We start from the raw sequence: 15,167 nt of genomic DNA on the forward strand, positions 1-15,167 counted from the left end.
CACATGGGGAACACAGGTCAGAGAGGTATATCAATGGAAAATGCACAACATGAGGAAAGCCGAGGAGAAAAAAAGAAGTCCCCCCAGACTGAGCTCCCAACACATCTTGCTGCTGTGTTTTGAATCACTGTCCTGCTGCAGAACCCAAATGTAGTTCAGCTTGAGATCATGAACAGATGGCCGGACATTCTCGGTCAAGATGTTTTGGTTGGTTGAACTTAAATCATGGGTGCTTTGATTGGTCTGGACCCCACCCACTCGCCCGCTGACGGGGAACGCTGGTAGGGGTGGTGGTAGTGGCAGCCAGGACTGGATCAGAGCTGCCAAAATCACAATCCTTTGCATGCCGAGTTCTTTCTGCTGGTGGTGTGACATCACCGCCTGCTCCCGCTGTGTGGCCGCCAGCTCAGCCACCATTTGCTGGTCGCAGTTCCACCATGCCGCTTCCTTGGTTTCGACACCACTGTGGCAGGCAGTAGGCATGATGAGACCACGATTCTGCATTCTGAGACATCTTACTTTATTAACCGGTTGCTGTTCACACACTTCCACGGCTGCAGCATCCCAGCTGCCAGCCACACACATCACCAACAACAACACAACAGGACCCTACAGCGCACTTAAGCTGGCGTGGCATTATTACAATGCCGCGGAGGTGCCTCCGCCTTCCCTGCCGCGCCCCGCCACAGTAACCAATTCATCTTAACAACTCATGAGGATCTTAATTTGTAATGTATTTGTTGACTTGGAAGGGGGGTGGGTGTAGGGTTTTACACTGTATATATGTTCTATCTGATGTTGCTGGAAGTGTGTTTAGCTCACTAAATAGCTGTGCAGCAAAAACACAAATAGTCCACACACCAGAAATGACCCTATAGATCCGTTGTGCAAGCAGCAATTGTGACCATTTAAATTTTAGACTAAAGCAACCTCTATTGGAAGTAAAGGAAATGCATGTAAAATGTGTGTTGGTGTCTTCACTCTTAGATAGGACAATTCAATTCAATTCAATTTTATTTATATAGCGCCAAATCACAACAAAAGTCGCCTCAAGGCGCTTCATAGATACAGAGAAAAACTCAACAATCATATGACCCCCTATGAGCAAGCACTTTGGCGACAGTGGGAAGGAAAAACTTTTAACAGGAAGAAACCAGGCTCAGGGAGGGGCGGGGCCATCTGCTGCGACCGGTTGGTGTGAGAGAAGGAAGACAGGATAAAAGACATGCTGTGGAAGAGAGACAGAGATTAATAACAGATATGATTCAATGCAGAGAGGTCTGTTAACACATAGTGAGTGAGAAAGGTGACTGGAAAGGAAAAACTCAATGCATCATGGGAATCCCCGGCAGCCTACGTCTATTGCAGCATAACTAAGGGAGGATTCAGGGTCACCTGGTCCAGCCCTAACTATATGCTTTAGCAAAAAGGAAAGTTTGAAGCCTAATCTTAAAAGTAGAGATAGTGTCTGTCTCCCGAATCCAAACTGGAAGCTGGTTCCACAGAAGAGGAGCCTGAAAACTGAAGGCTCTGCCTCCCATTCTACTTTTAAATACTCTAGGAACAACAAGTAGGCCTGCAGAGCGAGAGCGAAGTGCTCTAATAGGGTGATATGGTACTACAAGGTCATTAAGATAAGATGGGGCCTGATTATTTAAGACCTTGTATGTGAGGAGCAGGATTTTGAATTCAATTCTGGATTTAACAGGAAGCCAATGAAGGGAAGCCAAAACAGGAGAAATCTGCTCTCTCTTTCTAGTCCCTGTCAGTACTCTGTCAGGACAGAGCACTGTAAATCAGATAAAACTCAAGATCTAACCTAGATTTATTGTCTAAACCTAACCAGGCAGGAAGTGAAAATGAAAATTGAATTGAATTGATATACCTTTATTAGTCCCACAAGGGGAAAAGTAGTAAGGTGTGTCAACATGGAGCAAACGAAAAGTAGTGAATGACTGAAAGGAAAGTTTAAACTTAAAAATGTTAAACATGAACATTTTAAACTGGTAAAAATACAGCATTTCTATTGAGAAACACTAAAAGGGGTTGTTAGAAGATGATAGGAACAAATGACCAAAACAGTCCCTTAGTTCGCCTTCCTAAAGTGTGGGGCCCGCCATTGCAGGGGGGGGACGCGGTATGAAAGGGGGGGACAAAACGCTTGGACACTGCTAGCACGGGGCGCCCACAGAAACGCAAAGCAGGAGATGAAGCATAGCTGAATATGTTTCCAAACCAACTTCATTCTAAGCCAAAGACTAGCAAATATGGTGAAGCAAATCTTCCCTTTGGTTTCACCTGCACAAGTGCCGAGGTAGGTCTCCCCTGCAGGATTGGTTTTCCCTTTGTCGGGAGCAGCGCTGGGCTCTTCAAATCACGGACAAACAGTATCTCACAGTTGTTTATGTTTTTAAACCCATTTTGCACAGAGAGGCATTTTTTGAAAAATGCATTGATAGCAATGTTGAATATTATTACACAGGAAAAAACAACTACAGTAAAATAATTACACCGTGACGCCTCTGCCTTTCTAAATGGAGGGACAGTAATTGCGTGTGTATATGTAAGCGTGTAAAACCTGAAGATAGTAAGATTAACAGCAACAGTATTTTGTCTCTATCTGCCATTGTGCAATTCATCTCACGTAAACAATAACGTGCGCACAGCGTGACGTGAAAAAAGGCACATACCTTTGACGTTGCTACGAACTGCTGTATTCCTCATCCACACATAAGCGGAAAAAAAGGAGTTTTCGGTGATTCGAAACGCCGTTTACGTGTGGACGAAACAGCTGCGTTTTCAAAAATACCCATGTAGGTGTGGACGTAGCGTAAAAGAGTTAGTAGTTTATTTTCTTACTACCTGTAATTTATTGCAATTACTTGTATTTGCTTAATTGTTTACTAAATGTTTGAGGTGTGTGTGGTTGGAGGATGTGTTTGTATGTGTGCGTGTGCACATGCGAGAAGGGGGGGGGGGGCGAACATTTTTCTCGTAAAACAAAGGGGGGCCTAGCAAAAAAACTTTGGGAAACACTGCCTCAGTTGGAGAAATTGCTGAGAGATGATGAACAAAGTAAGTGAATATTCGAAAGCAAAGACGAAACAACTACAAGATGAACCCCTAACATTAATTAGAAAAGGAATTTACCTTATAATTAAGATGGCTAAATATATAAGGAAGAGATGACCTGCCCTGGACAACAGAAATGTGTGACAGGAAGTGCACTTGAACCTTTATTCTGTGGTAACCAATCAGATTCATTTCACACTTTAACATGCTATAACACCTCCTACAGTCAATGAAACACCTGCAAGCAGCCCAAAAAGAGGCACTTTCAAGATGATCGTGTTATTGGTTACACTGCTTTATCTCCATCGAGGATGTAAGTATTTTCTTATTCTGTTCAAGGTTTCTCCATACATGAATTTTGTTTCTGTGGTGATTTTCCTGTGTCATTGTGACTTAATATTGTAGATTTTGTATGTTTTCTTTCAATTTAGATACACTTATCCCAATAACTTCAGTTCAACTTGGTGAAACTGTAACCTTCACATGTGATCTGCGTAAGAATTCACAGTTCAGCCGGTAATAACGTGATCTAATTACAAGTTTTCCCTAACTTTAACCAGTAAAGCAGCAGTGTTAAGAAAAAATAACATCATTAATAAACATGTTTTGAAAACTGACATAATAATTTACATTTCATAAAATCTAAGATACATTTTATCTATTTTTTTTTAACTAATTTTAGTGATTTCATAAGATATTCCAAGTGAAATATTTCAATGCAAGGCACACAACTGTGTAACACCTAAAGTCACATTTGCTAACACTGTTTCATTTAATCCAGGACGCACTCAAAGGACATCAGACTATACAGTTGTTCAGACACCGCTGATAACAGTCCAGGAACCAGGAAACTCAGTGACTTTTCAGTGCTCAGTCTTCTCTGACTCTGACAAAAAGACATGTCCCGGAGATCTCACCGTGCTCTGGTTCAGAGCTGGATCACATAAAAGTTATCCAAAATTAATCTACACTGACAGAAACAAAAGTAAAGAATGTGATAAGAGATCTGACCCCCAGAAGAGCTGCAATTATACTTTTTCTAAAATCGTCAGCTCGTCTGATGAAGGGACTTACTACTGTGCTGTGGCCACGTGTTGGGAATTATTCTTTGGAAATGGAACTAAACTTCAAATAGGTAGGACTTTGAATAATATGACAGCTAGTTTTCTGTGTCTTTCAGAATCATTAATCATTTCTTTCCTTTTTTTCTAGAGCAAAAGGCAGGTTCTGAATTTACTGTGCTGGTTATAGCAGTAATCTGCTTGTTTATTTCTGTGATTCTCACTTTTGTATGTTGCCGAACTCCAAGAGCAGCATGTGAACAACGTAAAGGTAAGTGTTATTCATGGTAAGAAAAGTCACTCAAACATCATTCTAGTGATGTGCAGTACCACTGATTTCCTTCCTGATCTGACACCAAGTGGTACCAACAATACTGATCCAATACCGATACTTTGTATAAAAAATAACGTGTTTGCAAAATCAAAAGTAGTGTATTTCAATATATACCTTCATAATGAATAGAAAACATCTGACTACTTGTTTTTGTTGTTTAATTATGAAGAGTTATCATACAAGAAATTTAAAAATCCCTTGCCCTATGACAGCTGGGATAGGACAAGCGGAAGAGAATGTATGGATGGATGGATGAAAAGATCCACATTAACTCGCTAATGGAGATTTGCTGTGTTAATGTGGTTATGGCTTTAACGTCATTAAAGCTAACAGCACAAATTTTAATATGAGAATTTATTCCAGAACATAAACATCTAGTTTCGGAGGAATCGATTTTTCAGTATCATCCGCACACCGCTACATCATTATTCCAAACAACATTCAACAAAATCGGACTCACATCAGTGAATTTATCTATCAATACAGATGCAGTTGCTTTCCAAGCAAATGTAACAGCAAAAGGAGATCAGGAAATTCCACAGGTAACTGTGAAAAACATCAGGAGCAAGCTTTCTGTATGTTTTAAAGTCTGCCTGTGTAACTAAGTCTCACCATTTTTCTGTTTCCTCAGACAGATGAAGACTCATTGGCTTATTCTGTAGCAATTTTCACTTGTGGAAAGATAAGATCCAGGAACAAGGACTACAGAACCTGCAGAGGACAAGAACATCTATACTTATTTGAAGGCTCGTAAACTGGATTAATATCTGGACACATAAAACTCTTGCCTTTTACATTGGGTTAGAAATGTACTAACCTAATGTTCTTTTCCACATTTTATTAATAGTTTTATAGACAAAAATAAATAATTACAATGATAATTTTCAATGTAAATGGTATGAATTTTCATCTATGAATTAGTTTTTTCATTGTGGAACTTTTCTTTTTTCTGATGTTGTGATATGTTTCTAGATATTCATGTATCTGTATCTATTTCTTCATGACCCATTTTTCTTATGTTGATGTATTTTTTTTTTTTTTTTGCATTAATTTCATTTAGCTATGCCCTTCATGTTTTGTAAATATCTATGTCAATGTAGGTTGGTTTGAAATAAACAGAAAGTTACTGAACTATGTCTTGTTTATTAACCCTTTAAAGACCTACCATAGAACCCAAGTCCGCCAGAGCTTATATTATATTTTTACATGCTGTAGTGCCATTTTTGGGAGCATTTCAAGTTGATATACATCAATACAACCATTATAGCCCAAATTTTAATAATATGTATGCATTAAGGGCATAGTAATTACATAAATTGCAAAAAAGTGCAATAAACTACCAAAAAATTGAAAATCGTTTTTGTTTTTTTAACATATATTTCTAGTTAGAGAAATTTAAGAGGCTTATCCCTCAAAACTGGAAATACAAAAATGTTGCACAAAATAGTTTCCCACCACAGGAAATTCATCTTAAGCGTCTTCATAGTTTTATGAAAATAAATATTATAATGCAAATTTGCAAAAAAACAGCATATGCATCAAAATAAACTATTTCCAGCAGTGCAATATGAGTCCTAAGCATCCCAGAAACGACACAGAAAGTCATAAAGTCAAACATAACTTTTAAAAACACCAGTATAGGCTCATAAGGCCCTGATGGTAAAAACTACATTTCCGCAAAATGACGTCACTTCCGGTTTCGGGCAGGACATGGCGGACATGCGATAGTTCACGCTGATGGACGTAGGAAGTGTTACGAACAGCTGATCGGATCGGCAAAGCGTGTTTCTGGAATATTATGTTTTTGTTGCTGCAAGTGCTTTTTATGCAGTTTTTGCAAAGCTATATGTGGAAGGAAACCGTGACCTAGGACAAGCTGATGGCATAAGATATAAGTACAACTCCTCCGGTTTCATATGCAAAAAAATTATTGCGCTAGCTCACGTGGTTGAAGTGCTACCGGGATTTAAAAATAGTTACGCAAAACAGAGCGTGCCCGCTCCGACCGGCTTTAAAGGGTTAAATGGACTGCTTCCTACAACAAGTGAATTGCTCTGTGTTGACACACCTTGTTATCTCTCTAACAAGGTTCCAAGTAGAGCGTCATCAGATAACAAGAAGAAATTGGAGTGAGACCAAACATTTTTTTTTACCATGCAATTTATTGAAAACAATGCTTAGACTGAAACAGGCTGTTTTACAGCTGCTCAAAAGTTTAGGACCACATTCCTTTAAAAGGCCAACTCTGTGTTAAATTGTGGATTATTCGTTATCTTCTGTCCGGTAGTCACACTGTCATGACGTTCTGATGGCAAAGGCAAAAAAACATTCCCGTTTTGAACGTGGTCATGTTGTTGAACTGCATAAGCAGTGCGTCTCACTCTAGCAGCGATGCTGAAGTTAGACGTAGTACGCCAATTTCCTAAATGATCCTGAGGGTTATGAAACAAAAAAGTCTAGTGGAAGACCCCCAGAAATTTCACCAGCACTGAACTGGAGGATCCAATTGGCTATCCGTCAAGACACTGGACAATCCTTGACCCAAATTAAGGCCATTACTGGTGGCATCTGAGACTGAAGGGCTTCAAAAACAAAAAACGTCTTCAAAGGCCTCGTCTCCTTGAACTGTAAAGAACTGACCGTTTGGACTTTGCAAGAGAGCTCCAAACATGGGACACTGAAAGGTGGAACAAAGTTTTATTCTCTGATGAGAAACAATGTAACCTTGATGGTCCTGATGGTTTCTAACATTATTGGCATGACAAGCAGATCCCACCTGAAATGTTTTCTACTTGTCACAGTGGAGGGGGCGCCATAATGGTCTGGGGTGTTTTTTCCTTCAGTGGAAAAATGGGGCTTCAGGAGGTGCAGGGGTGCCAAATGGCCGCTGGCTATGTCCAGATGTTGCAGAGAGCATCCCTCATGACTGAGGGCCCCCGTCTGTGTGGTAACTACTGGGTGTTTTCAAAAAGACATCGCTACAGTACACAATGCCTGCAGGACAAGTGACTTCTTCCAGGAGAATGACATCACCTCTTTTGGAGCATCCTGTGTGTTCCCCTGATCTAAATCCAGTTGAGAACCTTTGGGGATGGATGGCAAGGAAAGTTTACAAGAATAGAAAACAGTTCCAGACAGTAGATGCCCTTCGTGTGGCCGTCTTCACCTCTTGGATACATGTTCCCACTCACCTCATGGAAACGCTTGCCTCAAGATGCCCCAATAAATTTTTGAAGTGATCAACAATAACGGTGGAACTACTCATTACTGAGTTCATGTTTGGACCTTTGATTTCTTTTTTGGGGGGGTATACGTGTTTTTGTGGAGGTGTGGTCGTAAACTTTTGATTAGCTGTAAAACAGCCTGTTTCGTTTTAAGTGGTGTTTTCAATAAATTGCAGGCCCAAAACAATGTTTTGTCTCACTCATATTTCTCTTTGTCTGGTGTATGTTAAGATGGGGTTTGTCAAAGTCTTAGAAACTATATTGTGGGATTGTGTTGCAGCTGAACAAAATTTTAAGTAGCTTAAGTAACTTTCACAAGGAGCAACTTTCTTGTAATTATTTTTAGTGCTCTTGAGCAGTAGTTCCCCAGGCTTTCTAAAGGTCTTTCAAAAGTGTTACTTTGGACATTTGGCTGTTTTTTCCACTCATTTATAGTCATAACAGATGAATTAGCACAGAACCAGTTTTTAATTGTAATTTGAAATGCTTTGTTACAAACAGCCAGTTGCAGTTTGACGGGCAACAAGGCATTTCCCAAAAAGCAATTAGCTGAAAACTTGGTGAATAGTAGCATGCTGTGTTGGAAACTTAAGTAAACTGCAGAAGCAGAGGATGCTAAAAAAGTGGTTCGCCTAAAAAAAACTATTTACATAACAAATATTGACTTTGAAAGTCATTAGAATTGTGTAAGATTTTTTTTGTCTTATGTACTGTTTTCCTCTATTTGTGCAACTTTCAGTAAATCACTCTCCTATTTCCTATTTTGGTACTAAAGGTGTTGGCACAACATTTTGCAAAGTACCTTATTTTATTGCCATGTGTAGCTCAGTGTTATACTCTCGTAAAGTATGGGATTTAGAATGAAACAGTGCAAATAATGGCATCTAAATACAATGATCAGTAAGACAGTTAATTTTGGACACTGTACACAAAGTCTTTATTAACACTGTATTTTGAGCCAAGATAGATAGATAGATGGATGTTTCTACTTCCCCCTCCCCTTCAGGAAGGAGTTAAACAGTCTGATAGTGTGGGGGACAAAGGAGTTTTTAAGTCTGTTGGTTCTAGACCTAGGGAGAAGCAACCTGTCGCTGAGCAGACTCCGCTGGTTATTTATGAACATATGCAGAGGATGCCCAACATTGTCCATATTGTCTATCAGTTTCTTCATTGTCCTCTTCTCTGCCAGAGTGTCCAGCTTCAAGCCGATCACAGAGCCAGTCTTCCAGATTAGTTTTATATTGACTTTGTTGATATACATTTCTGATACTTAATAATTCTTCCGATAGGGAAAAGCTGTTTCTAAAGTGGTAAACTATGGTGAAACTGTTGGTTGTTTCAAAGCTGCATTAAAACATTATGATCTTCCCTAATTTGCAAAAGGGAAAACAACCCCCCCCCCCAAAAAAAAAGATGTATTTGTTGTCTGGGAAGGGGGGTGGGGCTTTACATTATAACTCTTCTATCTGAAGTTGCTGGAAGTGTGTTTGGCTCACTAAATAGCTGTGCAGCAAAAACAAAAATGGTCCACACACCACAAATGGACCCCATTGGTCCATTGTGCAAGCTGCAATTATGACTATTTAAGTTTTAGACTTAAGCAACCTCTATTGGACATACAGATAAATGCATGTAAAATGTATGCTGGGGTCTTCACTCTTAGATATGACAGAGCACTGTAAATCAGATAACACTCGAGATCTAACCTAGATGTATTGCCTAAACCTAACCAGGCAGGATGTGAAAATGATAATAATCAATGACTGAAAGGAAAGTTTAAACATGGTCCCAGACAGGACTTAAACCCCTAACACACCTATATGATTACATTAACATTTTATTTTATTTTACATTTTAAAGATGAACATTTTAAACTGGTAAGGATCCATCATGTCTATTGAGAAACACTGAACACTTAAAAGGGTTGTTTGAAATGATATGAACAACTGACCAATACAATCACTTTGTAGAAGAACCTGCTGACACACAATGAGGACAGAGAGTAAATATTCGAAAGCAAAGACGAAACAACTACAAGATGAACCCCTAACATTAATTAGAAAAGGAATTTACCTTATAATTAAAATGGCTAAATATATAAGGAAGAGATGACCTGCCCTGGACAACAGAAATGTGTGACAGGAAGTGCATTTGAACCTTTATTCTGTGGTAACCAATCAGATTCATTTGACAGTGTGACATGCTGTAATACCTCCTACAGTCAATGAAATACCTTCAAGCTCAAGGAAAGAGACACTGTCAAGATGATCGTGTTATTGGTTGCACTGCTTTATCTCCATCAAGGATGTAAGTTTTTTCTTTATTTTATTTCGTATTCCGTGCATTCTGTATTCATGTTCATATTCATATTGTTTTAATGGTTTTCAATAATCATTGTGACTTAATATTGTAGACTTTCTATGTTTTCTTTCAATTTAGATACACTTATCCCGATAACTTCAGTTCAGCTTGGTGAAACTGTAACCTTCACATGTGATCTGCGTAAGAATTCACAGTTCAGCCGTAGAGAAGTCGACTGGTACAAGCAGAGTACCGGCGACTCTCTAAAATTAATATGGACACTGAAGGAATCTGCACAACCTGAGTTTTCTGCTGAGTTTACTCAATCAAGATGGAAGGTTAATTACAATGAAAATTCCACCAACCTGACCATTTTGAGGGCAAACCAAGAGGACGAGGGAATCTACCACTGTGGAATCACCGAGTGGTTCAAGAATACTGAATGGAGCGGCTCATATTTGTTAGTCAGAGGTAATAACGTGATCTAATTACAAGTTTTCCCTAACTTTAACCAGTAAAGCAGCAGTGTTAAGGAAAAGTAACATCATTAATAAACATGTAATCTAATCTAAGATACATTTTATCTATTTTTTTAAACTAATTTTAGTGATTTCATAAGATATTCCAAGTGAAATATTTCAATGCAAGGCACACAACTGTGTAACACCTAAAGTCACATTTGCTAACGCTGTTTTTTTAATCCAGGACGCACTCAAAGGACACCAGACTATACAGTTGTTCAGACACCGCTGATAACAGTCCAGGAACCAGGAAACTCAGTGACTTTTCAGTGCTCAGTCTTCTCTGACTCTGACAAAAAGACATGTCCCGGAGATCTCACTGTGCTCTGGTTCAGAGCTGGATCACATAAAAGTTATCCAAAATTAATCTACACTGACAGAAACAAAAGTAAAGAATGTGATAAGAGATCTGACCCCCAGAAGAGCTGCAATTATACTTTTTCTAAAATCGTCAGCTCGTCTGATGAAGGGACTTACTACTGTGCTGTGGCCACATGTTGGGAATTATTCTTTGGAAATGGAACTAAACTTCAAATAGGTAGGACTTTGAATAATATGACAGCTAGTTTTCTCTGTCTTTCAGAATCATTAATCATTTCTTTCCTTATTTTTCTAGAGCAAAAGGCAGGTTCTGAATTTACTGTGCTGGTTATAGCAGTAATCTGCTTGTTTATTTCTGTGATTCTTAATATTGTTTGCATCTGTTGCCGAACTCCAAGAGTAGCATGTAAACAATTTAAAGGTAAGTGTTATTCACTGACTCTTAAAAAATCATACTAAATCATTTTCAATAAATTGTATTTGGTACATATGTTATATACACTTTTACACTTGATATTAGCTGCTGAGTGCTCACCCCGTTACATTTGAACACATCAAGGTCAAGAACATAATTTTAATTTTTAAAAAAGTAAAATTGTCAAGTCCACAATTGAAAGCATGAGGTAATGTGGATTTTTATTTTTTATTTATTTTTATTTTATTTTTATTTTTTATTTTATTTTTATTTTATTGTTATTAAATCAACATTATGCCCAGAAAACAGCTCTTCACAAGCAAGACAAGACGCCTTGAGCCAAACAATGAATGAACATGTAAGTAATAAGACTAAATCATATTTGTTAATTCAGGGAAACGATTTACTGTAGCTTTATATAACAATATGAATTTTATTTTGCATAGACTGAAAGTGGACATGATCTAAACTATGCTGCACTGCATTTTTCTGGAAATAAAAGTGCAAGAGGAAGGAAGAAGAAGAATGAACTGGAAACTGAGGAAACGGTGTATTCTCATATCAAAAGCAGGGTGTAAAAGTGTGTCTATACAAAACTTGTCTTTTAACACTGATTTGTTTAATTGGAGATAGAAAATACAAAGAACTTATTCCTGATTTTGCTGAAAACATGATGTTTTGCATATACTGTTATCTACATATTATTGTGTTTGCCTGTTCTTGTTTTCCTGTTTCTGTGTGATGCTATAAATGATTAAATTAACAACATGACTCACAATATCAATATTGTCTCACAGTGTTTATCGTGACTAGCTTAAGTCAGTTCAGTCTGTCTGCATCCACCTTCAAATTGATTGAGATTGGAAATTTTTTTCACTCTAAGTTTAATTATTCTGACTTTAGTCTTGCACCAACATGATTTGCCATTGAATTTGCGACATAAAATAGATGTTATTCCTGGCTTTGGAAAGGGCTAAAGAATCAAACAAGGTTGCAAGGGGCACTTCTCCAGATTGCTCTTTGACTTCTTTGGGGGAAAAAAATATCACGCATTCCTACATAGGAGACACTATGGTGGGGAATCTACAATTGGATGAGAGATGACCTGACCTGCAATTCCCAAAAGGTTGATTCTGTTTATCTGGACGAAGCGTTTTCAGTGGGAGAAGCATTTCGTCACTCATCCATCATTAGAAAATAACAAACTTCTAACCCAATGCATAAAATAAAACTGAAAGACTCTTTTGTCACATAACCAAAATAAATTGTGAACTCCTTCACAGAATTCTACAAAAAATTTATGTAGAAATACAGACTGGATGATAAGATCAAGAAGCTCAAGATTGTAAAATGCTCAGAGAAACTGCAAAACCCCCAAGAGCTAAATCCAAGAGTTAAAGTTCATGACAGCATAATCAGAAAAAGATCACACTGTGCCTTATACCATGGTACTGGCAGAATGGTTGCCAGAAGAAAGCCTCTCTCTCAAAAGAACATGACACCACAGCATAGCTTTACAAAACAGCATCAAACAAACCATAAGACTTCTGGAATAATTACTTTTGGACAGACAAGGCCAAAGTGGAGATGTCTGACCAGAATGCAAAGTGCCTTGTTTGGAGAAAAACAGACACACAGCATATTAGCACAAACACCTAACACTAACTGTCAAGCACAGTGGTTAAAATATAATGGTTTGGGTTTGTCCAACAGCTTGAGCTTGGCCAAAACATGGGAGCTGGCAACAACGATCACGACTCAAACAAATCTACACAGATTTCACACTGCTATCATAAATCTAGTAAAGATTTAGCAGCCCTTCCTTGCCCATTGCTGACATCCCTTCTATGCTTTAACATAAACTCTAGTCACAGTCCAGTAGAGATAATGCCCATGTACCAGTTGTCCACTGAAAGTAACCAGATTCTTTAAAGAATATGTTGACGTAATCTTAAGATTGTCCAATAAAATGTAACCAAATACATGTACACCAGAATTAAATCTCCTTCCACTTGGCTATTAGTGCTATTTGACTGAAGTATCTGATTTGAATTACTCTAAAATTTCAACAGGACAAAATGCTGTGAATTTCAAAGAATAATAAATAAATATTTCACCACAGTAAATTCTTACATATCTGACTTAGAAAACAGTAAGCTTTTAATGACTGACTTCATCTGAAGGGCATCAACTTCAGAAAAGGAAAAGGAAGAAACTTTTAAAATTACTGCGATCGACAATGAGAGTTAATAAATATGGGAAAAATGACTGAGCTCTGTGCAGATTGTGAACTGTAAATAAAAATAGCATACAATGATTTGCAAATCTCAGAAACGCACATTGTGCGGAAAATGAATAGAGTAGGACATTATCATATGGATTAGTCAACATCTGTAGTGATGCAGACACTGTCCTTGTCTGTTGTGTTGAGTTGAAGGGACAGCTTGGATTCACTTGTCTTGTGCCTTTACTATAATGACCATGAGGTGTAAGTAACGACTAAAAGAAAAAGACTTAGATTAAAGGTGGAAGAAATGTTTCCTCTCAAGACTGTTAGTAACTAGGTTAAGAGCACAGTCATTCAGTAGGGGATCAGAGTAGAGCTACTACTTCTGCTTTTGCAACATCAAAAGGTGGTGTGAGTATCTTAGTTGGATGCCTGTTTGTTTCTAGCATGTCCTACCCTAGTGCAGACTCCAGCCTGTGCAACACAGACCCAGACAAAGGGTAGAAAAATGGATGAAAGTTTGGATAGAAGAATAGGTAGCAGCTCACAGGTTAGGAATAAGCAATGTGCACTGAGCATGCATTAAGTAAATTACACACACACACACACATACACACATATATATATATATATATATATATATATATGTCAGGGGTGGGACTTAATGCATTAATTGTGATTAATTAATTTGAAAAAATGACGCGTTAAAAAAAAGTTACGCATTCAATTGCACTTTGCATTCCATTCAAAAGACTACCCGACGGGAGCCTTAAAAAAATTGTGGTTTTGTGCAAACTGTGCAAAAAAGGAGTTTGCATACCACTGAAGCACTTCAACCTTACGGTACCATCTAAATGCAAAACATGTTGCAGCGAGCAAAGAAACCGTGGGAGCTGTTAGCGCTAGCAGTTTGAGTACCAACAAAACATGTCGGCAGCCCAAACTTGATAAAATGACTGGCTTCAGGACCAAAATTATTAGGTCAACATCGGACAAACTTACAAATTCTCCCGCAAATGGATTGCTCTGGACTGTAGACCACTATCAGTGGTAGAAGATAGGGGGTTAGAAAATGTGCTACAGATTCAGATGAGCATACCATACCATTTTACTTAAAGTACTTAAAATAACACTTTATTTTTAAGTCTTCCCAAATTTTGGCCAGGGATATTATTTTTCTCTGTTTTGCATTGAAATGCAGTTTAAATGCCCCCCCCCCCATAAATTAAAATAGGGTTTTGTGGAGCCACCTAATGTAAATCAAAGCTAAAATCATATAGTCAAAATCTGGCATTATTGTAGCTTTTCCTATAGCTTCACCAAGGGGTTAATATGTGTGTGTGCCTTTTTTTTCTTTCAAAGTGTTTAAACAACTACTGGCTTGTTTCCGGTGTAATTTGCTCAAAGAAACGGCTCATAAGCCTTGTTTTTTGCAGAGGCTGTGGAAATTTTCATCTAATAAAGCCTGCAGACAACGATGAGCAGTAGCAAACATCTTTTAAAAAAGCCCAAGCTTAAGTGAGAGAAAGCAGCCATCGCGGGGCACTGGCTAGGGCCGTGTCCACACTAATACATTTTTGTATGAAAACGCATCTTTTTCTCTCCATTTTGGCCTTCCGTCCACACTGAGATGGTGTTTTCGGTCAAGGAAAACGCAGCGTTTTGAAAACGCTCTCCAAGGCTGACACATT

At 38.3% G+C, this 15,167-nt stretch overlaps 1 protein-coding gene across 1 annotated transcript; it reads left to right on the plus strand.

The window, feature by feature from the left end:
- The first annotated feature begins 9,955 nt into the window (after nucleotides 1-9,955).
- Nucleotides 9,956-12,000, plus strand: LOC146392945 (signal-regulatory protein beta-2-like). The gene is made up of 6 exons (XM_084907983.1): nucleotides 9,956-9,998; nucleotides 10,131-10,463; nucleotides 10,698-11,051; nucleotides 11,130-11,255; nucleotides 11,552-11,607; nucleotides 11,696-12,000. Exons 1-6 carry the CDS (start codon nucleotides 9,956-9,958, stop codon nucleotides 11,825-11,827), a joined length of 1,044 nt encoding a protein of 347 aa, XP_084764109.1. The 3' UTR covers nucleotides 11,828-12,000.
- The last annotated feature ends 3,167 nt before the right edge of the window (nucleotides 12,001-15,167 follow it).

Source organism: Perissodus microlepis, chromosome 2 (assembly GCF_051167445.1).
Source record: "Perissodus microlepis isolate ML-2025 ecotype Zambia chromosome 2, ASM5116744v1, whole genome shotgun sequence".
NCBI lineage: Eukaryota > Metazoa > Chordata > Actinopteri > Cichliformes > Cichlidae > Perissodus > Perissodus microlepis.